Raw genomic sequence first — 27,230 nt, forward strand, 5'->3', positions numbered from 1 at the left:
TTGCAAAGGAACAGCCATCCCCATGTGCACTGCATGAGGCTTGGGCTTCTGCGGAAGAGAGAATGTGGTCATTTATTGGCAGAGATTTGCACCAAGGGTCTGAATTAAGTTTGTGCAGGAAATCTTAATCATGATATTGTCTTAAATCTCAATGTTTGATTTAGTATTTATTCATACGATTTGATCTCATTTTCTGCACGTGAACAAATATGAAAATACTATAGTATTATATGATTATGATCTTAAAACGTCTTATGGTGGTACACTGAGGTGTTTCATTTACTGAGACCTTCCTGTTTTCAAATGCTGCCTCTTATAGTACCTGAACATGTCTCCTACAAATAACTATATCCCCACAACAAGCCTCTAGCACGGGATTTTTTATCCTCTGCTTCACAACTGGAGCGCGAAGCTTGGGGTGACTCGCCCAAGGACATGAGAAGCATGGCTACCACTAGTTTGGTCCCCTTCATGGTCAGGAAACCACATTTCCTCTCCTGCAGCTTGATTCACAGTCCACTGAAGACAACAGAAGCCTAATCCATGTTGCTCAGCAGGATTTGGATTATCCCTCATGTTATTCCTGCTTGGATTCCCTTGTTCAGCTCCAGCAAAACTGCCCTGGGAATTGGCAGGAAAGTTCTCTGCAGTAAAGACAGCAAGATTTGACTTCAGGAACATCTCCCTTCCTCAGCTAGCAGTGCCCCCACATGATTTTAAGGCAACTGCCATCGGCACAAACAAGAAAAGACAGGCAAATATATGAGCTGCCCACCAGCAAGCCCATGCCTGATTTGCACTTTTTGTTTGTTTCTAATGACTGGCACAGGTTCTGCTACTAATGCAGTCGTTTCCCCTGCCTTTCCCTCCAAGCAGAGGTTTCAGTGAACCAGAATTGCAATTTGCAGTACATAAGGCTCACACAATGGCTAGCTTTCATTTTAGTTTCATGTGAGCAGTGGGCAAGTCACAAGATCAGCATTTGCCATTGTGGGCAGCCTTTGAATGTGGAGAGGCATGAAGGCAAGCACAAGCAGCAGCATTCTGGGCAGCAGGTATAGAAAAGAGCATTATTGTCTGAGAGCGGGAAGAGCAACACCCACCTAAGTGAACCACCAAAGCCAGGGAGCGTGCTGCATGCTTCACAAATTGTTTACCCTCTTAACAAAATAGCAAAAAGCTTACGACTGAAAACAATCTCCACAGACAGAGCAGCACCCCGTGAGGCACTCTGGAAATCACTTCTGTTCAGGAGAGTGGAAAAGGGAAGCATGCATCCTTCCCATTTTTGCTCTATCCTGCCAGTGCAATTGGGGTCAGTGTTTAGTAGTATAATTAATAAATCCCACTGATTCCCCAAGGGAAGTGTCTGACTGACACTGCTGAGAGGTCTGGACCAGCACGAAGGGGAGCAAATGATTTTGTTCTTCAGAAATTCCCCTACCTTACACATTACACCTCCACATCTATTTCTTTTGGTGCCACATAAATCTCCCCAGCTCCTGAGCAGGTGTGGGGGTCTCACAGAGGAAGCAAACGAACAAAAGGGTCTGTTTGCAGATAAATATTCCAAGTGAGAACAGTGGGAAGAAAAAATCCAAAATCTCAAGTTGGGACCGAGTGGAATATTTTCCACTGTTTTCAAGCAAGCAGCAGCTTCTTTTTCCTGTGAAGAAGTTAATAGATTACTGGGCAGTGAATAATGTGTAGTTCTATTTACATCCACTGTTTGGACTATTTTGGTCCTTCAGATAGCGTATCTGTTCTCAGGCCTTTCTAAAAGCAGCATGCTCCACTGTTTTGCAAGCAATTCTGGAGAGCAGCTCCAACCAATATGCTTCACTCAACTTCAGACTAGATAGATCACTGTTTGTCTGGATTTTTTTTTATTAAACCGATTTTACTAGATCAATGCTTCCTCTAAGCAATAAATTGCAATTCTATCTATCCACTGAAAAAGCTCTCAGAGCCTCAGATAAATCTTGATCTACACATTGGTTCTGCACTGATGTGCGATCAACCACAGATGCAAATAAACTCAAGTAACTAGCACTTAGATCTGAACCTCGGAAGAGGAGCTAGTACTCTTATTTTCATTAGAAATCGCTAAGACACCTTTTAAGTGCTGCCAGAACTAGTCCACTGCATTAGTCATGAGTACTCAGTGGCACTGAGTCTGGTTTTTATAAAGGTCATTCGGTGTCTTTTCCCCTCACAATGGACTAAAAGCAGAAATCAACAGAGCCTTAATCTATATTAATTTGCTTTACTCTTTGAGGGTCATAGATTTGCCACTGGAATTAGCTATATTAGATGCTAAAATGATAATTTAATGAGACAATGATGAAAGCCTCTGTTCTATTCTAAAACCAGAATGCCTCTCACATAGCACAAAGGAGAGTTACTCCATGAAGTCAGAGGAATTGCACAAATGTAATTTTACAGCAAAATCGAGCTCTGCTAATTAGGGTCGGAGTGTTCAATTCGAAAGTTCACGTCTTGAGCTGTACGTAACCAGGAGTCATGAAGTCTGGAGCTCTACCAAAACACCTGGAGACGCACCTCACTCTCAGAGGTGAAGCTGGTTTCTCCAAAAAGACAGCAAAAAAGATCAGGGGCTTAGTATTTATTAACTTTAAAACTTGTACACCAAATGCTAGGGTACAGCTTTGGTGACAATGCAAAGTGCCAGACAATGGAGACTCGTGCCTCTCACAGCATCCTAATGCTCTAGGATCTGCACCCATCTGTAGCAAGGAGCAAGCACGCCTTGCACTGCGTAATTTGCAAAGCAGCAAACGGAGTCCTTTGGGCCAAGGATATAGCTCTTGAAAATATCTTGGTCATACCTGCTCTGTGGCACAATCTACTGCATTTCGGAGGTCAAGAAATGTTACTCGTATTCATATGAGTTGTTTCCAAGAGAGATGCTTTGGTAGCACTCAGAGCAGAAGGGAATACCTAATCCGAACAGCATCCGGGAAAGCTCCCACTCTTCTCCTTCAATGCAGCCATTGTTCACAGGTTATGTTTCATGAAAGTCCACGCATTTTCTCTAAGTGGCAGTCACATTCAAACAGATATGCTGCAAGTGACCTAGAAACTGGGGTGAAAAAAGTTCCCTGGAAAATGCACATACTGACCATACAATAGTGTATCCAACTCCTTCCGGCCTCTTCAGATGCCTCTCTGCACAATCAATACCATTGCCCCATCCGATGCTGATCCATAATAGTAGGGAGGAAGCACATATTTGTGTGCTCGGCTTCTAGCATCAATTTAGAAGAAACGCAAAATGGCAAGCTCTCAGCGCACCTGGAATCTGACACCAGGCAGACAATTTCTCGCACCAGGGCACAGATATCCAACTCTGCTTTCTCTACAGAAATGCAAAGCTACATTGCAGAGGATTTTGTTCTTAATGCTAACAAGTCATACATGGATACATCTGTAACTGCCTGCATGTGAACATTTGGATGTTAGCACACTGTATGATCAGCTGGCTTGGGAGAGTCTAGCTTGCCTGCGTATTTCATTCCTTTGTGTAAGGCTAGGAGTGGCCCTACAGCCAAGTACCTCACAAATAAAAACTTGCCTGATAATTTGCTATGCCATTTTAAGGAATAAGCACTAGTTCACTAGGAATCTTCAAAAAATTATCTCTTAGGACCATCTCACCTTGGGCAAGGTGGCTACCTCAGCTACTGCCACGATCCTTCTACTGAAGTTTGCCAGTCTGGCTCTGTGCTGGAAACAGTCATAGAGACGGAAGGGCATAAATCTGTTATACAGATACATAAAAGATATACAAACTGAAGCCTACTTTAGGATAAATCCAAATATGATCCAGAGACTAAATCCAAAATTCCTTTAAGATGCAACACACAGAGAGCACTTTGCTAGAATAATCCAAGAAAGCACAGCAGTTAGTTTTTAACTCTAGGCTTGTGGCAAATACACTAAGACCTGTAGCCAAGCGAATGAAATTGGTTTGTTCTTTCTAAAGCTAAACACTCTCACATTTCTCTGTGTTTGTGAGGTATTACTTGACCAGTCACAACAGTGAGGCAATTTTATACTCTTTCCAATGTGGGTTTGAATAAGATTGTACTTACAAGGACTGTGCATCACGATGTAGCTACTGGAAACCCTCATATGCTCGGTCAGCTCTATGCTTGGGACACTTGACTGCGCTGAATTTAAATGACAGTGCAGTCTTCCAATTCACATAGCCTTCTAATAATGTTTGTTAATCCAAGCAAGTATCCAGGAATCTGTTCAGTGCCAGTCCTGAATCTTCTAAGCTTGTTAAATCCCTAAAAGGTAGTGCCAAGAGGTTTCTGTCATTGGGCACCAAAATCCATCCTGCAACTCCTTCCTGCAATTATCTTGCTAACTATATTTTACTGAATAAGGCGACATTTCTTTTAGAGTCCAAGAATTCAATAAAATCACGTAATTTGATGGCTATGTTTGAATAATGTGCTTCTACCGTGTGCTTTTAAATGTGAAATGTAAGCCAGTTGTAATTAAAGTTGAAGCAGTAACCCTTAGCCATTGATTGCACTAAGTAATTAATTATTGATTGCAGCACTTTACATACGTATTGCAGAGGACAGTTCACCTGTGCTGTAGACAATACTTTACTCACAAATGCCTAAACACAGCTCCCCCCCCCAGCTATGTGATTGAAACCATACAATAATTGGTTCTACTGTTTACAAGTTAATTTTTTTATTAACCTTCATGGCAATGTTGCTATCTGAGTGAAAGAAAGCCATTACTCTCCTAAAGACAATGTTAACTATTCCCTGGCCAAATTAGTCTTGCAAATAAGCATCTGCAGATGCAAAAGAGCAGATCTTTGTCTGTAAGACTCTGAAGGTCTTAAGTTCCTTCAGAATGAACGCTGCTATCATCCTCTGCACATACCAATTCCTGACAAGCGATGCTGTGGTAAGAAGCTGTACAGAGCAGCAATAGTGGCAGCATCATTCCCTAACTCTTGGGGAAGGAGAAGGGAGAGGACTTTGAGGTATTAAAATGGGAAACGAAACATTAAACTGGCAGACTGCAGGTTGTGAGCTGGAGATGCAGGAGTAGTTAAGCAGCAGACATTGTGCTTTTAGTCTGGAGTTGTGCATCAGGTGGGAACGTTTTTCCCCATTTACACAGGACTATGGAGAGGCTTTCCCTTATAAAAAGCTGAAGCGAGAAGCATCTGTTAGTTTAAAAACACAATTTAAAATTAATAGTAGTATGGGGACACTAAAATTAAGCTCAAATATAAATGAAACCTGCAGATTGTTTAACTGAAGCAGATCTTGGATGTGTCCTCCAGCTCTTCTGACTAGGAAATTAGCAAGGAAAGTTATCCCTGGGTGTGTGTTCTGTGCAGAAAGGTCTGAGCTGGACAGGGTAGGGGAAGGGGCAGGCCAGTTTTGAGCGGGCCAGGAAGGGGAGATTGTACCTGAAGTCACTGTAGGGATGGATGATCCAGAACCCGGCAGACTTAACCCTTTCCTGCTCCCGCTCCACGGCCTTCTGGCTGCCAAACATCCTCAAGGAGAATTTGTTGACCCCCGGCTGGAGCATGGCCCCGAACTGCCTCTGCATGAAACCGGCTTGGCCCAGCCTCTGCTCCTCATCTGGGGTGATCTGGTCGCACCCTCCACCTCCTTCCACTTTGATGGAGGTAGAGGAGCAAGCTCGGGGGGGCTGCTGCTGGGACTCCGGGGGGGATGCCGGTGGCGGGGGTGCTGGCAGTCCCTGCTCCGTCTCCCCACTGCCAGGGGGGCTCTTGTCCTCTCCAGGGGAGGCTGGCTCCCCTTCGCCGCCGATCAGCCTCTTCTCCTCAGCCGCGTCGTGGAGGTGCCTGCTGGTCAGCGAGGACAGGCTCCCTTTGAAGCGGCGGCAGTCCCCGTTGGTGCTGGTCTTGGCGCCCTTGCTGCCTGCCTCCGTCTCCAGGAGGCCAGGGTCTCCCCCTCTGCTGGGGTCTCCCCCGAGTGCCCGGGTGCTCCCAGCAGAGGGCGAAGGCAGTGGCTTGAGCCTGATGCTTTTCCTCCGGGTGTCCTTGTCGCTGTCTTCCTCCTCATCCATGATCGACGCCTTGGGTCCTATCTGCTGGGGCAGGCTGTAGAGCCTCTTGCGCATGGAGGGGGGCAGCTTGTCCATGGCTGCTGCTGCTGCTGCTGCTGCTGCTGCTCAGTGAGGGGGAGAGACCCCCCGGCTGTGCCGAAGGAGGGGAACCGTCGCTGTCCCCAGGCCCCTGCCCCCAGCTCAAGAGGCAGGAGGGACCAGAGGCTGGCGTGTCATCTCCTTACCAGACTGTGGCATCCACAGGCTCCGCATCAACGCACGGGCTCTGCATCCAGAACGGAAGAAAAAAAAAAGAGGGAAGGCAAAAAAGCCCCCCCCTCTCCTCCCTTGTCCCGATTTGGCTACTTGCTGCTTGCCTCCCCTTGGTGAGTGTTACTGCAATCCCTGTCTGCTCAGATCCAGAGCACTGGGCAAGAAGTCTAGAGGAGAGCCACACACTTCTGGCTGGAAGGCGAGGGAGGGTGGCAGCAGCAGCAGCCGCCTTGCCATGTTGGCTTCGAGATGCAAATGTGCAGTGTCTCCCGGCGGGCAGACATCATCCGAAAAGCGAAGCGCAAGCCTGGGTGCCTCAAACTCCTCAACCTGCCGGCCAATAACACAATGAACTGCAACCTGCAGCAGCCACTGCTTGCTTACATCACTGTCATCACTTATTCCTCATGCAGCCCCGGCTCCTGGGAATATTCATGAAGCGATCCCATTCTATTGGGTTGCCATAGGAGCGACTACTGCACACAGGCTCTGCCTACCTGAGCCAGCACCCGGGCTTCTTAAAAGGGCAACGTCTGGCTGCCAAGGGTGTGTGTGGCAAGAGGCACGCCGCAACGCCGCTGCTGCTGCTGCTGGGCTGCAACATCCCCGGCGCCTGGGCACTGCGGGGCTCCTGCCGCTCACCAGGAGTCAGCCGCGGCTTGGCTGTAGCTGAGGGAGCGCCCGGCTTAATGCCATCCTCGGTTTAGCAGCAAAACCTACCGGGCAGCTGTAAATTTAAAAATAGCAGCATCATAAAAATAATAGGAGCAAGAAGATTCCTTTTTCTCTTAGATGCTGGCGATCCTTGTCTCCTTCTGGAGTTGCAGCTGCTTGGCTGCAGGTTTTCTGGTGAAGACACGGGGGGGGGGGGGGCGGGGGGGATGGGGCAAATCCAAATCTAAAGGAAGAAATACCGGTTCACCTTGAAAATCTCACTTGCATGCAAAGCAGGGGCTTGGGGAGTGCCTTTCTGTTCTGGCACAAGTTTGCCTGCTGGGAACCCCATTGTGTTTTTTACCGAAGAAAGGTTTGGAAGGTTCTTTTCCTTTGTTGCCTTGCTTCCCGTTAGACATGCCAAATGCTACTATTTCTCCCTGAGGGGTTGGATCCGTAGAAGTCATTCAAAAAACGGCAGGCTGCATCTCGGAGAGCTCCCCTACCGGAACGAGGGAGGCTGGACCGGGATGGCGAAGGCGCGTGTGGGATGCGTGGGCTCTCCCTGCGCCGCGGGGAAGCCCACTTCGCTGGGCACCTGAGTCAGCGCTTTCCTGCCGGAGAACAGCTCGGGGTGGGAATCCTCCCTTCCTTTCGCTGATGGCCATGAGGCACCTCATGTAACACAGAGGCCAAAGCCGTAGAAAAAAAGCTTAAATCAGGCTTTTCCCTACCTTTTTTTTTTCTTTTTTTCTTTTTTTTTTCTTTTTTTTTCCTTTTTTTTTTTTTTTTTCCTCAGAAAAGGAAGAAAAAAGGTGGCAATCAGCCCTGCCCTGCCCTTCCTTGGGAACGGCTGTTTATTCCACTATGCTTATGAAGCTCTTAGACTGATAAACCAGTTCCAATTATTTTCTAATGTAAAGTCTTTGAAACCAGTGGAGTTAAATTAAGAATCCGTTTAGCCATGTAAGAGGCTGTTTGCAGATATTTTTGCACAGACTCAGTATCTGTGGCTTTCTAGAATGTTTGTTGTTTTATATAGTTAAAATCATACCTCCCAGAAAAAGGAAACCACGTGAACTCTGCAGACAGGCAGGGAGGCTAAACGCAGGCAGCCAATGCCCACTGCAAGCAGTGAGGAAATCCTCACCAGTTCCCTGAGAATCGCTGTGCTTCTGCTTCCATAAGCAAATGTTCACCTTTCCCCCCTAGAAGTCACTTGTCACCGGCCTAAGATAACTCTGCCATTTAAAGCAGCAGGATGGTGTTTAAGCTCTTACTTTAAGAAAACGCAGCCATCAGCAGTGACTTCACCATGCACACAAACAGCACATGCTTCTTCATCTTTGTTTGCCTGCTCTCCAATTTTTTCTCCAAAGCATTCACCTGCTCCTCTTCTCCTCCCACCTCCTGGCACAACCTGGACGGGCTGTGACTCATTTGAAATACTCTGCAGAGAAGCTACCTGGTGCAAATATTATTTAGTTTTATTCTTTTCATCGTAACTTCTGGTAGAACAAGCTTTTTCTAGGGAGATAAATCTCGATTTTCAAACACTGCCATAGATTAGATAATGTGAACTAAGCCAGTGATAGCAGTAAAGGTCTTTTTCCCCTACTTTTTTCCTTCTCTAGGCACTAAGGGATGCTGAGGTGTAAGCACTTCTGTGCCTAAGCTGCAATCAACTGCCTTCCAAAAGGAGCTGTTTTGATTAATGAGGTGCATAACATCTGAAACTGATGCAGCTTCTTAAACACAGTCCCTAATGTTCCCAGAGAATGACAGAGCAATAAAGGACGTGCTCAAGGAATCAAGCTGTTCGCCTTCCTTCAGCTATAGGTATTCTAGCAGGCTCGGAAAATACCCATACTCTTTTTTTCCTGGTCTTTCTGGGATTATTCTCTGAATGCTGCCTTATTTGATGACACAAATAAGATTCTCTTACAGCCTTGAAGTGGGGAGAGAACAACAGAGCATCCAGGCAGCAGAATGCTCCTTTATCACTTTTGTAGCTAAGAAAGGAAATTATCAGGTGCAAAGACTGAGTCAGGCTGCCTGGCACACTGCTGCACAATGACAGAAGCATGCAGATGTCCCCATGCTTAGACCTCTGGCTAGCACTGCCCCGGTTGCCAGTGTCCATCCCATACACAAGGCATATGATTCCTCAGTTACAGAGAAGGTTTTAAAATTATTGGTTTGGGACCACGTTTGTTATCTTCACAACTATATGTAAAGCATTAAGCTTCTCTTCAGTATCACACCTGCTTTGAAGCAATTTCTTGAGCACGTCACTTTAATATCTTAGTCCCATTCTGAAAAAAATGCTTAACCTGAAAGGAGAATGTAAGTGCTGCATCGAATCTAGGCCTTGTCGAGCATATAGCCCAAAATGCTAAAAACCAGAATGCGAATTCCTGCGTAGCTCTGTCTGCAAGCGTCGGTTCCTACACACTTCTAAACCTTGGCTCCAGGATTCACAGGTACCAAACTCAGAGGAAGTTTCAAAGTCCTTAAAATGTAAAGACAATTTGGTATCCAGAGAACTTCAAAGTAATGGTATTTTATTTGAGAGCCTTCCAAGAATTAAGTGCAGGAGGCTGGGAATTATTCTTGTCTAATGGTATGAAGCTACCATCATGGACATTATTTACTATTGGCGTTATGGCAGTGCTTTCCATGTTAGCAATGGGCCTTTATAGGCACATTTTAGAACATTTCAGAAAAGCTGTGACTGTTGCTGGGCTAAGCCTTGCCTATCATTGGCTGTACAGAATATTCAAAGGGGGTATAGAGAAGACACCTACCAGAAAAAAGGAAAGCACTTTTTGAGGAAAATTCTCTCTTTTTTTAACAATATTTATCAGATACTGCTCCAAGACTTGGCAGAGATACAAAGGGAGCTGATTTAGTAGGGAGAATGCAGGTGAAACAGCCGAAGATTTGCTCGTTTCTTAGGGGATTTTGTCAATTTTATGTACATATATATGTGATGCTACTTTAATAAAAATACAGTGCTGCAATGCAAATATGAAAAATCAGGTTCCTACTGAGCTCAGGATTATACAAGAACAGACTGAGAGCCATAAAAACTGGTATCCTCTTGCTCAGAGTACACGAAGCAGCAGTGCAAGCTTTCTGCATGCTGGCCTGCTAGGACTAGCTCTGCTTGGGTGAGATTTTCAGGCATCATCCTTGAACCCTTGGCTTCTCAGATAATAAAGGAGTTAATTAACATGTGGTATAGATTGGAGGAACTGGAGCAAGTCCCTTCAAGGCTGCATGTTGTTCCTAGCAGGCAGCTTCTAACTCATAACTGGCATTTGAAAATCCATGAAATATTAAACACTACAAAACACAGAAGTTCTGTCTCAGAGTTTTAGTGGTAGAGTCACTCACTGCCCCTGCAGCTTGTATTATACCTAGAAGATAACAAAAATATTAACCATAAATGCATAAATCCTATATCCTCCTCGCACCTGCCACTTACACAAGCGTGCTGTCACACTTGGGCTCGTTGAAATTCAGCCTCTGCTTTCTTACTGCTCTGTCAATAGGAACTGGGAAGTGGGGGACTGAGCAGCTGGAGCATATGCTGAAACCTATTTATTGCACAAAGAAGGCACCTGAGCATCTGGTCAGGATAAAGTGCTGAGCAATGGGAAGTGAGATACATGCCAGGATGCTGGACTCTGGGGAGAGGGAAGAGTTCCACTGCACTGGAAGTCAGGATGGGAGCAGAAAGTCCTCTTGTGCTGCACAAGAACTGGGTTGCGTTGGGAGAAAGAACAGTTCCATGTCCATCAGTGGGAGCAGAGAGGTACTAAACAGATCTCTAACAACAATGGACTGTGGAGCTGGCACAGAGAGACGGCAGCAGCAGCAGAGGTACAAAAGAAAAGCTTGTGTCAGAAGTATTTGGAAAACTATTTTCTGTCCAGCTTCCATTGATGAATAAACCTGGAGTAATCCCACCCTCTTCATCCTTATAAACACAGCAAAATGGGAGCACTTGTCTGGGACGTGTATTTCCAGGGGGTTGTTGGCAATGTGCTCATAACTAGCAAACAGCTTTGCCACTGCAAAAAAGGAAATGTTATCCAAAAAAAATCAGTCATGCTGCTATCTGTGAAAATAAGTCACAGACTATGCAAAAAAAATAAACCCTCAGGATTTTCAGGATGTTTAGAACTTCTGTAAAGGTTGATAATCCTCCCTGAAAGAAGTAGCTAAAAATCACAGCTACACACAGATTGATTAGCAAGAGCAACTTGCTACCCAACCTGTAATACTCCCCAAGCAGAAAACTTAGGGACAAGTAACCAGGTGTGAAGCCATGAGGAAGAGAAATTACATAGGCTCTGGGAAGCTGCTGAGGTCAGAGTAACTATATGATTTTGTCACAGTTACTTAATCTATGGAGTATCTGCATTGTGGTCTAAACCCTATAAATGAGTTTTGCAATGTCCACACTGAAATGTTCATACTAAGCTTGTGTCTTGGACTTCAATAACATTTGCTTTCCAGATGTATATTCCATCAAATTCCTGTTAAAATACTGAGAACCAGCTTATTTTTCTACCCTTATCTGGAATTATTGAGAAGAGGGTTGAAACAGCATGGGGAGGTTTGCTCAAACTGGATCTGTTCAGTGACTATCAAACGACGCTTTCTCAAAATAGCGCCTTTCACCAGCGTTTAATGAGCCGTAGCTTCACAAAGAATAATGGATCCCTCTTCATGAGCCTCTCCCTGCCGATGTATCTTCTGTCCACATGAACTGTACTATTTTTGATTATCACACAGGGCTGGATTTGATGGGAAATGTGCTATTGTCTCCAATAACAGTAATGGCAGCACCCAACTTTGGGAAGGCCAGACTTTTTAACACTTCCTCTTCCTCAGTGAGCACCTCAAACCAGCTCAACATCACGTTGTTGATGCAACTGCAAACCAGTTGCACACCTGTACCACCTGTTGGACATGCACACTGCTCTCCCTCATTGTTTTTATGAACCTACCTTAACGATGCCTCCCTGCGGCAAATTGCTGAAGACAGGCAGAGAATTTAAAAATTTTAAATAAGAGACTGCTAATTAGAAATAAATTGCTCTGTAAGCACAATGGTTATGAAAGAAATGTCCCATAGATTCATGTGTTGTGACTGCAGTCTCCCATGCCTAAGGTGCAGGATTCAGCCCAAACTTTTCCTCCGTGATTGAGGAAATGTAATTTATTGAGCCTGGCATGCAGGCTGCAGCAGAAGGCCCTTTGAGCCCTCACAGGTCCCTTCCAAGCAACATTATCATGTAATTTTATGACCCTATAACTCCTGTTCTCAGTGGGACACAATAGGAATTCTCTCCTTACTCCAGTTATCTACTTCCACAAATACATAGAAAGATACTACCTCTGAGACAAAATCCCTCTGTTAACGTGTTTTAAATCATTAACACGTTGAAATACTACTAGGAGGGAACTGACAGACTGATGGATGTAAAGCATGACTGTATAAGCTTCATTTCCTTAGGCGGACAGCTAAAAGCCATTCATTTCATGATTTTTGGGGAAAAAGCTAAACATTTTAATGCTTATTCATGATTTCTGAACTCCTGAAGACAGCAAAATTACAAAAACAAGCTTAGCCAGCAGATATAAGCAATATGGCAGCAGAAGAGCTTCAAGCAAAGGATCCCACCTTGTCATCACCCCTGCCGTAGATACCCCTCCTCAGGCTGCTGCCCGCAGAGGGCCCATTTTAGGTGGTTACCCCTCCCACTCAGTAACTTTATAGGAATAGAATGTCACTGCCAATAAAAACAAGGCCAAATGGAAGGGAGATACGGCATTTCTGCCTGCGATTCATTCCTTCCTGGCATGAGTACATCCTCTACAAACAAGCAACCAGGTCAGGCCAGCCTGAGTCCTCAAGACGTTCCCATTATCTTGCAAGAGAAAACAGCAATTTGGGCCACCACCACATCTGTTGCTCAGCAGCAGTGTCTGCAACTGCCTGCGATGCTGAGTGCCCCGGTGAGCCAGTAGATAAACAGAGGAGAGGGAAGAGGCATCAGCTGGTACAGCTGCACTTAATTCTGTGAGATTAAAATAAAGGCCTCCTTCTCTCTGGGCTCTGCTTTTAGAAACCAGCCCTTCAGTGATACCGCACGTAACCCACTCAACACCAGAAAGATCTCATGGTTATCCTAAAGCTTGAGATTACTTCCTGAGTTTGCACATGCCTGCGCCTACATGGGCACATTTGTGTTTGTGCTAATCAAGCTTTTACCTCAATTCTGGATCAAAAAAAGCACGCCAAGTCCATTTGCACCCCTTTCTGTCATTTGTTACTTTTGTTTAATTTTAAGTGTTACTGAAGCATCTAGAAAATTCTGTTGATCTCAGAGCTAGAGCAGAGGAAGGTAGCCCAGTCCCAGTCTAAACAGAAGAACAGAACACAGCAGCAGAGTAAACAATCTTGTGCTCTCCAAATGCCAGTTCAGTGCTGTGCATTTCCTTTTTGCTGTTTCTGTTTTAGAGAGGGCTTTGCTGAGAGGAGCTAGAGCAGGGAAAAAAAGCAGATGGGGAAGGATCTAAAGGAAGAGAAGAAACTATGAACAGGGAAAGAGGGCAGGGTGAGAGCTGCCTGCATTGTATTTGCTTTTCTGTATGTTCAAGTTGTGCTTCAACGCTACCATTACGGAGGGTCTGAACTTCCATTCCAAGCTTCTTCATGGTCGTTCTTGTTGTCAGCCAACTAAGATGACATTCTGAAGACCTTATGTTTACCCATTGGTTTTGAGAACAAGAAGGGTGTATGTGTAGAAGAAGAAAAAAAAATACTTTTCCTGTTCCCTGTTCTAAATGGTATTTCAGGAACCAGTGTATTGTTGTAGAAGTAAGAGCTAGAGGAATTTCACAGAGAAGGAGGTATGAGGCATGATCAAAGGTCAGTCACAGAAGATTTGGCTCTAAATATTCAATCAGATAACCTGGCTCAAAGAATGGGGAAAAAGGGGAGCATTCCATAAGAAGTCCCGAAGAGCTCAGAGAGCTTGTTGATCAAACTTTGGGTGAGCTATCCCCATTTACATCTGAAAACCACACCTGGTCAGAAATAGCCCCTTCCCCACCTTAAGCCCACTCCTCATGGAGCATGCACAGTGAATTGAAGTGTCACAGGGCCATTAAGCTGAGGCGAGACAGGGAATCACCAATTAGAAGTTGTCGTGCTCATTTAACCACCAATTTTAGGAGGTTTGTGTATAATCAATGCGTATAAAGATGTATTTGCAGCATCAAAAGGTGTGCTAGCTTTGTGGGGCTACCACCTAGCACCCATCTTGGTGCAGACACAAAATAAACAAGTATCTGGACTCGATGTGCCACTCGGCTCATTGTGCACTGGGCAAAGAACCCAGTTTTGGGACAACGCCACCCAAGTGGCTAATAATGAGATCTGAACTTCCTAATAGAAGGAAACACAAGTGCTGTACACCTGACAGAGATGAAATACCCAAGAAACCCAGAAGGGTCATTGAGGATTTTGCTCTCTGTGCCTCTCCTTCCCTGGGTGCTTGTTGCCAGCCACACCTATTCAGGTTCTATGTTCTTGTGCTAATACCCATCACGCGGGCATATCCCTTATTCTCAGGCACACAGAACTAATGAAGGTTTTAGTTTCCACAGTGCCCCACAGGCTGGCCCAGCTGAAGCAATGTCAAAGGCTCGGATGCTGCTGGAGCTGAGCTGCAGGGCTGTGTTTGGTGCCGTTCGGGCAGAGTTCTAGCAGTCTGCCCAGGAATCCCCATTGATTAATTTCCACGGCCGGTGCTTTCATTTGTTTTCAACACTTGGTTGACCTTTGTGTAAGAGTTTAAACAAAGCTCTGTAGACACCTGAGGCCATTGCCTTGAAAATATCAGTTCATCATTGTATAAATTTGTCTCAGAGGATGGTAGCCTTGTGTTTGTGTGTGTGTTTTTGTGAGGGGGAGGCATCCCACTCACCTGGCTCTATCTCTGAATGCTGAAGCTTTTTTCAGCGAAATCAATGAGAAAACTTCACACTGCATCTAACATTACTGCTCTGCACCGTCTGATGCACGGGCATGGCACACAGAGCAGTTCTAGACGTTGCTTCCTGGTCTCTCTCTACTTTTTGGGCAATGCCTTTTCCCTTGCGATTTGTGAAAACATTCCTGGGAACAGGGACCAGAAGTCAGGCTTTCCTGATTCTCCCCATAGCTGTTAGCTGACAGAATCAGATTCCCCTCTGTGCTCTCCTACCCACTGATGGAATCTTAAATCTTCTTCTGCTCAGTGGAACAACTTCACACACACCTCCCATGGGATAGTAGGGTAACAGGAAAGTGGTGTTTGCTTCACTGGCTGCCGTTTTGGGTAAAAGAGTGAAGCCTGCTCTATCTTTTTGTGTATTAAAAATAAAAAGCTTAAAACTCTGACAGAGTTCTAGAAGATGTGAAGGTGTACGCAGGCCTGCACATATCTGAACTGCAATGAGATGATGGGGAGAAGTGAATTGTGGCAACTTGATTTGTCAGTGTTCCCCCATGGCCAGGTCGCTCCCTGCTCAGCAGCAGCCCTGCGGAGCCACCAGCGCATGGGGCTGCAAAGTTTGGGGTTGCCCCAGGCTTGGACAGGCCCCTAGGAGTTGCAGGCTGCAGTACACAACCTTTAAGCACCTATAACCTGTCACTGAGACTGGCATTACAAAACTGCCTGCAGTCGCATAGGGAATCTGTCTGCTTCCCAGGTTATATGTGCTCCTACTGTGTCCAGCCCAAAGTTACTAGCAAAACATACCCATTTCTGCTTGCTGCTTCTGTTCACTACTGCGGCAAAGAGAACTGTGTGTGTATAGATATAAAGTAGCTTAGTAAAGCAGACCTAGACACCACAATCATTTTCTCCTCCTACTCTTACAGAAGGATGTCAGATTAAACAGCTTTCTGAAGCTGGAGACATCTCAGTGCATACTTTACCCCAGAGGAAGCACTTCACGTTAAAGAACAAAAACAACAAATACCACTTCCCTCTTTTTAAGCAACTTCATGTCATAGTGGGTGCTTGACAAGCTGCTGTTCAAAGTCTGCTGAAGGAAAAATTGTATATATTATTAGCCACTTCTCTGCTTGTTAATTCTTTGTTTTTCACCATTCTGCAAAGCCTTTCACAAATCCCTGTTTCAGTGGAGCAACAGACTTCCACTTCCTTGGATTTGCAGTTTTCACTTAACAGGATTAGGTGACAGGATTTATTTAGAAATGTGTGGCTATAAAAATACTCATTTTTTTCCCTGTTCATGAGTAATGGAGGGAAAGCTTGCGATTTTCTTGTCGCCTTTTAAAATTCGAACATCTCAGCAGGGGAAAAGGTTCAGATCAGGTGTTTGCCACCCACACTTCTCAGTACTAGAGAATGCTTAACTTTTTCTAGCAGGGAGAAGACTGGAGTGGAATAAATAGAGAAGACTAAGTCTTGCTGTGAGACCTAAAGAATATGAGATTCAAAAGGACTTGATCTTACCATCAAGCCTAGGGCTGACACAGAACTTGTTAAAACATCTTCCTGTGACTTTGAGTAGTCTGAAGACTTCTCTAGCTTTTCACAAGAGGCAGATTTATTAGTCTAAGCTAGCCAGAATATGTAGCCCTCAACCACACACTCCCTGCTCTACAAGAGGTGCTATCAGAGCTGCTCTGATGACTCTGCCCTTCCCTGTTTCTTAGAAAGCTCTAAGAAGTGCAGAAGACTCTCAAAAGGTGGTGAAATTGCACTTTGGACTGCCTTTGCTGCCTGTGGTAGAGGATGTTGGTGCCAGATCAAGGCTAAAGATCCTGCTCAGTGGAGAAGAACAGGAAAACAGGAAAGATCCTAGGAGCTTAATCTTTTTTAGTTGAGCAAAAGGAAGAAGTAATTATTTGATAATAATCTGTAAGTACCCACATGGAGAGGAGGAGACCCAAACACAGAGGAATCCTCACTCCAGTAGATGTGGCTACAAAAGAAATGCTGCCTGGAATTTGAAGCTACACACAGTCAGGCTGGAATAAAGCTAATCACTTGTAATATTGAGGGCAACCAACCTATAGATTATTATTATGAAGTTTTTCACCAATTCTCCATCACAGATTCACTGATTCTCTGCCACGGGCAGTGTCCCTACCCACAGCAGGGGGGGTGGAATTAGATCATCGTTAAGGTCCCTTCCAGCCCAAACCATTCTATGATTCTATCATAGGAAATTTTAAAAAATAAGATTTGTTTTTTGTTTTTTAAAGGTGTGTTTTAGCTCACCTTTAAACCAGCTACTAGACTTGAATCTGGAGTAATTTGGGTTAGTCTTAAATCACACCACATAGGAAGCTAGAATAAACGTTAATTATGTTCTTTACTACACTAAAATCTGGAAAACTGGAAAAGCAAATGACCAGTAACAGTGGCTGGAATGTTCATACCTTTTTCTGGGTCATTTGTGAATATGCTGAACTGCCTACATCCCAGTACAAGTCCCTACAGAACTCGCTTGGCACTCTGCTGGTGTGAGGCTCAATCATTTACTTCTACCATCTGTTTCTACTTTTTATCCAACTACTCACCCATGCTAGGACTTTTCCTTATCCTCTTTGGCTGCTTAATTTCCTCAAAAACTGGATGATGGACTTTGCCAAAGCATCTTGGAAATTGAAATGGACAGCATAAATCAGATCACCCATACTCTGTTTCTTGATGACCCTTCAAAGATGCCCAAGAGGTTTGTAAACTGTCAGCCCTTCACAGAGACCACGTTGGCTCCTCTCAAGTAGACTGAACTACATCATATTTATCCAAGTCCATGTTTCTGGCCTCAGAAGTTCATGATTCTAGTTTTGTTTAGAGTGATCTATTTGTCTACTAAAGATTTCCGCCTAAGCTAGGAGAAATAGCTAGCCATTCACGTCTTTTGTTGTCCTGCACTTTCATAGGACAGCAGCAAATTCTGTATGTATCCTTTATAAAAGCATTACAAAACAGAAACGGATGGATCTTCCTTCCTTGCTGAGAGCTGCCAGTACTATCACCACAATGCACACCTGGCAGTGCACCTGCCTGGCAGCACTGACTTGAAATATCCCTGTTCTGACCCCACCAACATCTTCTATAAATATCAACCAGCATTCATACGCACGCTGCTCCCCTGCTTGGAAGGGAAATTAGCTCTCCAGAGCAGAGCTGCAGTAAGAATAGGGGTCTGAACGTTGAGTTGTGTAAATCAGGGTCTACACAGAAGGTGTATGCCACTTGGTTACAGTGCTCACAGGACATAGCTTCAAGATGAGAATACTGAATTGTGTATCGATTAGTTGATTCGGCACACGACAGCAAGCATGCTTGCTTGATATCAAGCCCTATCTCACTACATAGTTTTGCAAGTCAGCCAAGATCTCTCCACACTCTTCTAGTTGAAATCCTACCATCCTCCTCATTCAGCTCTGTTTTGCTTACACTTCTGATACATTTCAGTGCCAGCTCTGGCATTCTGATTAAAATCAGCTTGGAGGGAAATTGTTAGTCACATGTGTCTGAAGCTGAAATAATACCTTTCCTTCCTACTGGAAGAATCCTAGGCTTCTCTCGTACTCCTGATGGAACTGTTTGCATGCCAACATGGGAAACAACAGCGTTATACATGCTTCAGGTCATTATCATAACTACTCCAACAAGGAGAAATACACAGAAACAATGTTAATGCAGAAGTTGTAGCCCCCAGCTACAGGCAGGATGACCTTAAAATGAGTGTTGGGAGGTTCTGGATTCCTAAATCATATTTTTGAATTTTGTAATGAGTTACATGATTATCAACATCACTGATGGTATTTACACTAAACAGGGGGCTGTGCAGACTTTTTTTTTATATGGATTGAGTGCTCAGAACTTCTGCCAAGCTGGACCATCACAATTCCAGTTTCAATATGGACTTGCTTCTAAGAAACAATGGATTGTCAGGGGTCACCCCCTTGCTTCTTGCAGATATCCTTCTGAGAGTGTACTGGTGTTGTCTAACGGTGAATCCCAATTAAAATCCACAAGCGGTAACCTTTCCTGTAGAAAATGTATGCAGCACATTGAAATTTCCCAGTCTCTGCAACCATACTGCATGGATTTCCAAGTGTGATGAAGTCTTTAGCCTTTCATGTTTATTAATGCCTTGTAGCTAAGTAAAATGACTAATAAACTGGCATTTTAAAGAACTAGATGGAGCTGTTCTAAGGACTGAATAATAACTAAACATTCATTTACTAAGCTCCCTCTAGCAGTTTTTTAGTATACCCAGAAAGAATATCGTGAATCTATGGAAATAAGTTTAGGCCACTTTGCACCAAAGATGCCCCTTGCTGTAAGCACACAAATTCACTTCAGCACCTTCTGCCTATTTCCTTTGTAGGGAAAGGGAGGAAACAGGATTATCTCACCCACATTACCACAACAAAGTCAATGCCAGATCCGGAATTAAAAACCTGGACCAAAGAGAGATGATTTTCTGAAATAAGGAAAAACTAGACAGAAGCACTTGTAGATCTGTGCTTCCCCCCTCCCCCCCCGAAAAGAACAGGGAATTCACAAATATTATCACTCCCTTGTGCACCACTGGGACAATACAGATTGCCAGTATATTCCTCATTATTAAAAATTAAAAGAGGGAAAACATATGTACTGCTTAATTTTCTAAGCAAGGCGCAATATTAAACTGCAATAAACTGTACAATATTAAACTGCAAGCCGTTGTGACCGTTCACTTGAAGCAAGTTTTAATGCTACCTGAGATGAAATAAGCAAGATGCTTGCTACAGAGAATCTAAAAGAGTTCACCCAAGGCCCCTCAGCAAAGCAGTGTCAGGCCAGGAACTCAAATGAAGGATTTCCGATTTCCTCATCCTATAATCAGTCCATTGGAACAAGCTTGTTCTCTCCACTTGTGCTTGTTCAACACTGCCACTTAAAACCAAAATCAAGCTGTTGTCACTGAACTCAAAGCAGCTTTTGTTAAGCATTTCCCTATAAATGCATTCCAAAGCACAACTGTTTTCACTAAGCCTGATCTACCAGCTGCCAGACCATTAAAACTGGAAGGACCCACTTCCATCTCCATCTGATATGAATGTTTAAGCAGGCATCTCAGACCAACAAATGAAATCCCAGGCTGGAACTTTGAGGAGATATTCTAACTTTGATTTCTTTCGTGGCTCTTTTGTCTTGTATACTGCGTTATTCACAGGGCCTTATTCACTTCCAGTTTCTGTGCTGCAGGTTTTGTACACTGGCTAGTATATGAGTAGGAACTGGAAGTTTTCATAAAATAATCAGAGCAAGTGGGATTAAAAATAGACCAGACTTGTGGTAGAAGAGGAAGAAGACACTACCATTCCAAGGTTGTTTTGCATTTCAGATCAATAATGATGAACAATCTTCCAGAGGTGTCGGCTAAGGTCTCCGAGCCTCCATCAGCAGCCTCCTGGCCTCTCTGCTCCTCTCTGGCTGTAGGCAACTTGGGCCACTGCTGCAGATGAACAGTGCACGTCTTCCACGCGAGTGGAGGGGAAAGCTGATGGGAAGGCACAGAACCTGAGAGATGTCCTAAGGTGGCACGACAGGGATCCTCAAAGCCTGTGCTGCACTGAAACCTGCAGCAGTCGATGGGAGTCACTCTGTTAGTGGACAGCTTTTACCTCTGTGCCCTTGACAGAGGTCAGTTTGGAAATGCTAGAGTTGAGAGTGTGCACTACCCAGAAGAGAAAGCAGCACGTGTGACATGGATTTATGCTTGCAGTTCCGATAATTCTGACTTCTTGAATTCACCCCTAATTGCTGTGTGCCTCACAGATGATTTACAGCATTTGATTTACTGATCTTATTTTACTCTTCCTGCAATTTCACTTCTTTGATCAGATCTTGCCAGCAGGTTTTCATTACCAAATAGGTGAGTTTTTTAAATAGCACAATTGCAAGTCATCATCATAAACATCAATCTTCATAACTCATCTGAGCACTCTATGTTCTTGTAATGTCGCGTGTCAGGATCCTGCTGCGAAGATAGCCAGCTGGTGTGGCTGCCAGCTTCTCATTCCTTTATTGATTCTCCCCTATTTACTATAATTGAGTTTTCATACTTACCTTGTTCTTCAGTATATAAATGCCTATCAGAGACAGGAAAAGAGAGCCAGACCAGGGATTTCCACTCCTCATCATCTCAGCAGAAGAGGGTGCTGTGCAACACTTATTAGAATAGGTATTTTATCAACTGCGACAGCCAAGCTGAGGACTGCCTATCCAGTTATCAAACCTACTGGCATGTCAGCAGGTCATTGTAGGAAAAAACTTATATTCCTTATTTTCTAGTTTTGATGGAATGGTTGGGGAAGGAGAAAAGAATTATCTCCAATTTTCCAGCACTGACTCATCTGCTTTGAGCTGCCAGTGTTAGAGCAAACCTTAAAGGGAGCTTTGTGTTTATTTTATTTTACAGGACCGTAGAGAAATTCTACACGTCACTGTTCTGAAATGTTTGCGTGTTTAAAATCAAGATCCCCCTTTAATTTAGTATGGACTCCAATAAGCTTATAGGTATGTGTTTACAGGACAGGGCATCCAGTCCATCCCTAGCTGCCAGGCAGCCAAAGCCTGCAGCCTCCCTGCTGTTATGACTCCTGCTGCATGACCCCATCTCAGGTTCAGTGACGGGCACAGGGATCACTCAGTGCTGACCTCGGTGGCTAAGCCAGCACGAGGGGTCACAGAGGGTGCATAATGCTGCTGGGGTATTCTGTGGATACTCATGAGCCACAATTAAGTGAGACAGGCACCCCTGAGATAAGGAATTTATTCCTTGTTTTGCTTCCAGTTTTACTGTCTAATCTTTCAGTTTTCCAGTCTGAAAAGAAAGTACATGCTTGCTTAGAGACCCTTACAGAAGTCTGCTAGCTCTGATCAGACACTCTGCCCTCCCAGGGAGGAGGCTGCTTCTCCCTGACACCACACATCACCAGGAACGACCTACAAAACGGCAGACAGTGCTGATGACCACCTTCTGCTAAGGCTGCCGGCTTCATTCAGCCTGCAGGATGGCCTCACACACCACTTTTATTCCCTGGTGAACCACGTCACACTGCTGTTTGTCTCTGGCATGAAGCAGGCTGCTGCTGCACCAAGTGCTGGCTCTGGCTATCCCAGCTCAAAGCGGCAGCAAACCAGCAAATGAGTCTGCTTACTGCCGCTATCTACTGGCTGGAACCAAACTGAGCATCTGCATGTCCTGGGCCATCCACTGCTAGTGGCAGGGAGAATTTCTCTTTCTGCAAAATTGTTTCTGCAAAGACTCCTCAGAAAGCAAAAAGTTCTCACTTAAAAAGGTTCCAGAACTCAGCCTCACAATTGCTCTGACACTCTCTGGTATCCCTGTGCATGCACACATACTGGATCAAAATATTTCTTGTTCTTTTTTGGGTAGTTTAGACTCCATTTGCCAACTTACCAACTTGGAATTTGTCAGCCATTTTCAGGCCTGCACTGTAAGAATAAGGCATGCACATATGAGTTTGTTCTGAAAAAGCAGAACATTTTTGGCTTTTTTGTGCTTCTACCACTAGAGAGCAGGAGAATGGTTCTCCCAGCTGACTCCTAAAGCTCCAGCAGAGAGAGCTGCTGTGAATCGCCAAGGAGCTCCTTACATAACTGCATTTCTGAGGCTGACACTCACAGCAAAGCCACAGAACTTTTCAATCCATTTATCAAACCTTTGCAGTTGCCATTTCCAGACAAATGAAACCAAGCTAAGTATGAAGCAGAAGAGAAGTCCACATCCAGAGTAATGTGCTGGAGTTCTAACAGACAGACAGACAGACATTGCCCCGTGTTTCACTGATACATGCTAGGGGTTTTTGTTCATTTTTAATTCCTTTCAGCATGAGTCTAGCCTAGACTCCACCCAAGGAGGAGAATACTAACTATTAAGGGTTGAACGCTGCCACAATATACCTAGAACTGGAATTACAAGGGAGACTACATTCATGTGCTTTGTGGTCTGTGATAATTACCTTTTAGACATATCTGCATAACTAGGAGAAAGATCTCTGAGCCATGAAATTCTGTTCTAGGTTTTCATTTTTTCCTAATGTTTAAGAAAATAAAGGGATAAAACTATAGCTGTGGTTTCATACCCTGATCTACCACCTGGTGGATGCTGAAAGGGGAGAGACCTTATTCCTCCTGCAGCTTTGCTCTCCTTTCCCCTTTCCTTGTGCTCACTGGACCTTCACAAACATTTCTATCCACTAAATCCAGAAAAACTTTGGCATTTTTTTTTGTTTTGCTTTGCTTCTTCAGCTGTCCAGCAGTTCTCTGGCAGACTATCAGTTTATTAAAGTACCTGACGAGAAACAGACGCAGCTTACAGCAGCAGTGTAGAAGAGAGCTGGAGAAATAAGTGCCCTCTTTCCATAGCAGTAACCTTTTGATCATGCTCACTCTGACACACAAAATAGCAGGCTAAGGTTGAGATATCAGGAAGGGATGCCTTGTCAGGAAAGCTGCTGAGATGTTCTCAGAAAGAAGTGCTGGAAGCCCTGAAGGACATTCTGTACTGGGCTCAGGCCGGGCAGTATGGGATGGTACCTACAGCACTCCTAGGACTCTAATTTCAGCAGCACATGTAACCACCTACAAGAAATGGAAAGGGTTTAATGCCAAAAGCAAACTGATCTGGATGTGCTCTCCAAACAGAGGGTTTCAGTCCTCCGTTTTTTACAGACCAAATTATGTTTCCCCAAAATAAGCTACTGAACGCAGAGTTTCTCTTGACTTAGAATTAACTTTGTCTGGTCAGACCACAAAGTGCAAGCTGAGTCTTAGGCAAATTCTACTGTCCCTAAGACCTCCCCAGAAAAACTGTTGCTTTCTCCAGCAAAACTAACCTTCAGTAACTCCCTAGATCAGTCTCCTTCCAGGACCAGCCAGCATGTGAGAAAGCACAAAGCAGTGCTTTTCTCAGACAGGAGGAACACCTCAGAAGACAGAGACAAGATCCAGACTGTATTTCCTACTCTATGTATCACGTTAATTCAAGTGCAGGGTCTATGTAGCAGGTAAGAAAGTGTTGCCTGCCAGCCAGCACTACCCTGCAAAACCTTCTGCAAAAAGATGCTGTAAGCCCAGCTTATTACAAGCATGCTGCCTGGGCCTGGAGGTTCTGACTGGCTCTGGCTGGGTGTCACATCCAGCCTCTGTCAGAGCCTTGCCACTGGCCCAGGAGTGACACCAAGCTTCTCAGGTAGAATTCCTTCCACTTTACAGTCCAAGAAGTATTGGGCTCATTCTTCTGCTATATACTTTAAAGCAAATGCTTTGTCAGGTGGGACAAAGGCAGGCAGATCCCAAGCTGAGTTTCTCAGCTACTTTAAAGTAGATTCAAATTCCTCTCTGCTTTGTTCCTTCACAAAAGTAGCTTTTTACATTGGAGTCATTTTCCCACCAGGTTGTATCAGCAGATTGTGCTGAAACCCAAGACAGCGATTTTCTCACCTGCGATAACTAGCTAAGGTTCCACTTTACATATTGACTGACCTATTTAAGAAACAGGCAAGTCCTAGGGAGCATGCTGAAGAAATCAAACGTGGCAGGCAGGAGAGCAGGGGCTCGATTCCTACTGATAGCAAAGAATGCGCATTTGCTTGTACATTTAAGTTGCAAACCTCCTTAAGTGGACTGATACAGTCAAAGGACGAATTATCTCCATTACAGCAATGTGCTCCAGAAAAAAAGCCCTGTTACAAGTCCTTACTGTGAAGCCACAGCTCCTAGGGTTTAGAATGGACAGGACAAACTCCCTGATCTGAGCTTAGCTTATTTCACAAATTTGTTTCAGAACTCTTGTTTAAGTTAACTGAATGAATTTCAATTGCAAAAATTAAAGCTGAGAAAGAATAGATAAAACTGGAAAAGAATAGAGAATGGATGAAGATCTCACACAGCTACAAGAAAGGAAGATGGGGAGTAGGAACATGTCCTTAAATTTCACAATTTCCCCATGTCTTAATAAAGTATTTAGCAAACCCTACAGCCTGTTACCCCTGAACTTTAAGAGGGCATTTATAATCAGGACAAAAAGTTCGGTCTTTTGCCTCCAACTTCCTTAGTTGGAAGCTGTTCCAGAACATCCCTGGGCTGATGCTTTGAAAGCTCTTTTCCTACTTTTCAGCCTAAATGTTGCATGTAGCCAGCTTACAGCCATCTATTCTTATACCAGTGCATCTTGGCTCCTATGTGTTTTAGACTACCTGTATTCGCTTTGCTGGCAGCCTTGTCCTCAGCAGATTCCGAGGAATTTAATCCCATTGTAGCTCAACTAACTTAGGGAAGGGGCTGGCACTTTATTTTCTGCAGTTTGTTCCGTTGTGATTTATAGAAGAACCCTAGCTAGCACCAGCTGCATTAGGCACTGCATAAAACATACCTTGGCAGGCAGCTGCTGTTCCAGAAGGCTCATGCTCTAGGCAGAGGGTCAGGGTGGGAAGGTGATTTAATCAAAGTCCTTCATCGAAGGCAGGTGTAGGGCCACAGTCCCCTGAGCACCAACCCAGCCCAATACACCAGCGCTGTTTCTCTTTTACAACACTTTGATACCCAAACGCATTTTCCATTTGCACAGTTGTCACCATCTGTGTCACAGGTAACACCTAGAACAGCTCCAACCTAACCAGACCAGATCACGCAGTGCAATCTAGAACGTGTGCAGCTGCTTTTGTGAATAGGCTTTGCTTCTGCCCCCAGGGCTTGCAGCCAGCCAGCTAAACATAAACTTGTGACTAATTCTGCTTAGCTTGCCAAAGGCAGGTAAAAGCAAGCAGCCTCAGATCCGGACCATTCCTCAGCTGGGAAGGTGCCTGAGGTGAGAGGCTTGAGGTTGATGCAGAAGATCAGTAACCAGAGCTCCTGCCGTCTGTTCTCAACTCTGACATGACTCATGATGTGAACATAGTTCCACATGCGCTGATACACCTTGAGGGACTCCTCCCTACTGGCTCTATCTACCCTGACAACTAAAACCAACACCCTTACTACACACACAAAAAAATAAATTAAAAAAAAAAATAAATGTTGAGCTGTTCTCACAAATAATCTAAGCCTAAAAGCTTCCTGTGTACAACCCTGAGCAAGGCTTGAGGCCTTAAGGCAAACCCAAAATCAGAGATAAGTTTTCACTACAACGTATCAGCAAACAGAAAGAAAACGCTATGAGGGAGAGACTGCAGCAGCACTGTGCTTCGGAACAAGGAGACTATAAAATGTCTTCTTTCCTGCTGTGGTGAAATTGCATGCATAACGTTGTGTTCTGTGATGGCCTCCCTGTTATCCTAAAGGCATCAGCAGATTTTGCAGGGAGTTCAGAGAAAAGCAACACAAGTGACTAGGGGGCCAAAGGGATTGACTTGTGAAGAAAGATTAAATTTGCAAATGTAATATGTATAGGCTGGCTCAGCAATGACTGGGGCCCATGATAACCACCACCAATTGCTGAAGGATTTGAATACAAGGAAGGAGAAGAATTTAGTTTGTTATGAAGCACAATAATGGGAAGAAAGGGAAAGGAAATGGAGGAGTAAAGGCAGAATTGGATAAAGCCCAAGGAGACCTTTCTGACAATGAGATGCTGCTGCTATGTGAACGATGGGAGAAAAATGTTTTACCCTTGCAGAAATGAAGGTCTTGAGCACAAATTCCTAAACAGCTCTGATATACAGAATGGGAAAGCACAGTTGCCGTGGAAAACACTGTAGAAGTACACTTCATCAATGGCAAGCCAGCAGACAGCTCTTTGGAGTCCTTAGTTGCAAACAAGCACAACAAATTACCAAGAAACAGGAAGCACCAGCCTCTGTGAACTCAGGTAGTGTAACACAGCAAACGCATTAGCACCAGCGGGAGGCTTGTTCACGCACCGAGGGACAGCATCTGCCATGTAATGGAGACTCACGGTGACAGTGAGGATAAGGTACTGCTGTGAAAAGGCACCTGAACAAATCCCACTGCTCTTCGTCCCTGTGTGCCTGTTCCCAAACGCAGTCACAACCAAAGGACAATGCCTACAGAGGTGCAGTCTTCAACCTCACCCCTCAGTTTTCCTTCACTCATGTAAGTTGGAGCAAACTGAATCTGGTCCTACACCTGCTA

At 44.5% G+C, this 27,230-nt stretch overlaps 1 protein-coding gene across 1 annotated transcript in view; it reads right to left on the reverse strand.

Moving 5' to 3' along the window:
- The window catches only part of HCN4 (hyperpolarization activated cyclic nucleotide gated potassium channel 4), a 159,896-nt gene that overhangs the window by 106,225 nt on the left and 26,441 nt on the right, over positions 1-27,230 (reverse strand). Inside the window, exon 3 of the mRNA XM_083850545.1 lies at positions 5,471-7,078. Coding sequence (XP_083706671.1) covers positions 5,471-6,174 — 704 coding nt within the window. The 5' untranslated portion in view covers positions 6,175-7,078. The remainder of the gene's footprint in view (positions 1-5,470; positions 7,079-27,230) is intronic.

The sequence above is a fragment of the Anser anser genome (assembly GCF_964211835.1).
Source record: "Anser anser genome assembly, chromosome: 10".
Taxonomy (NCBI): domain Eukaryota; kingdom Metazoa; phylum Chordata; class Aves; order Anseriformes; family Anatidae; genus Anser; species Anser anser.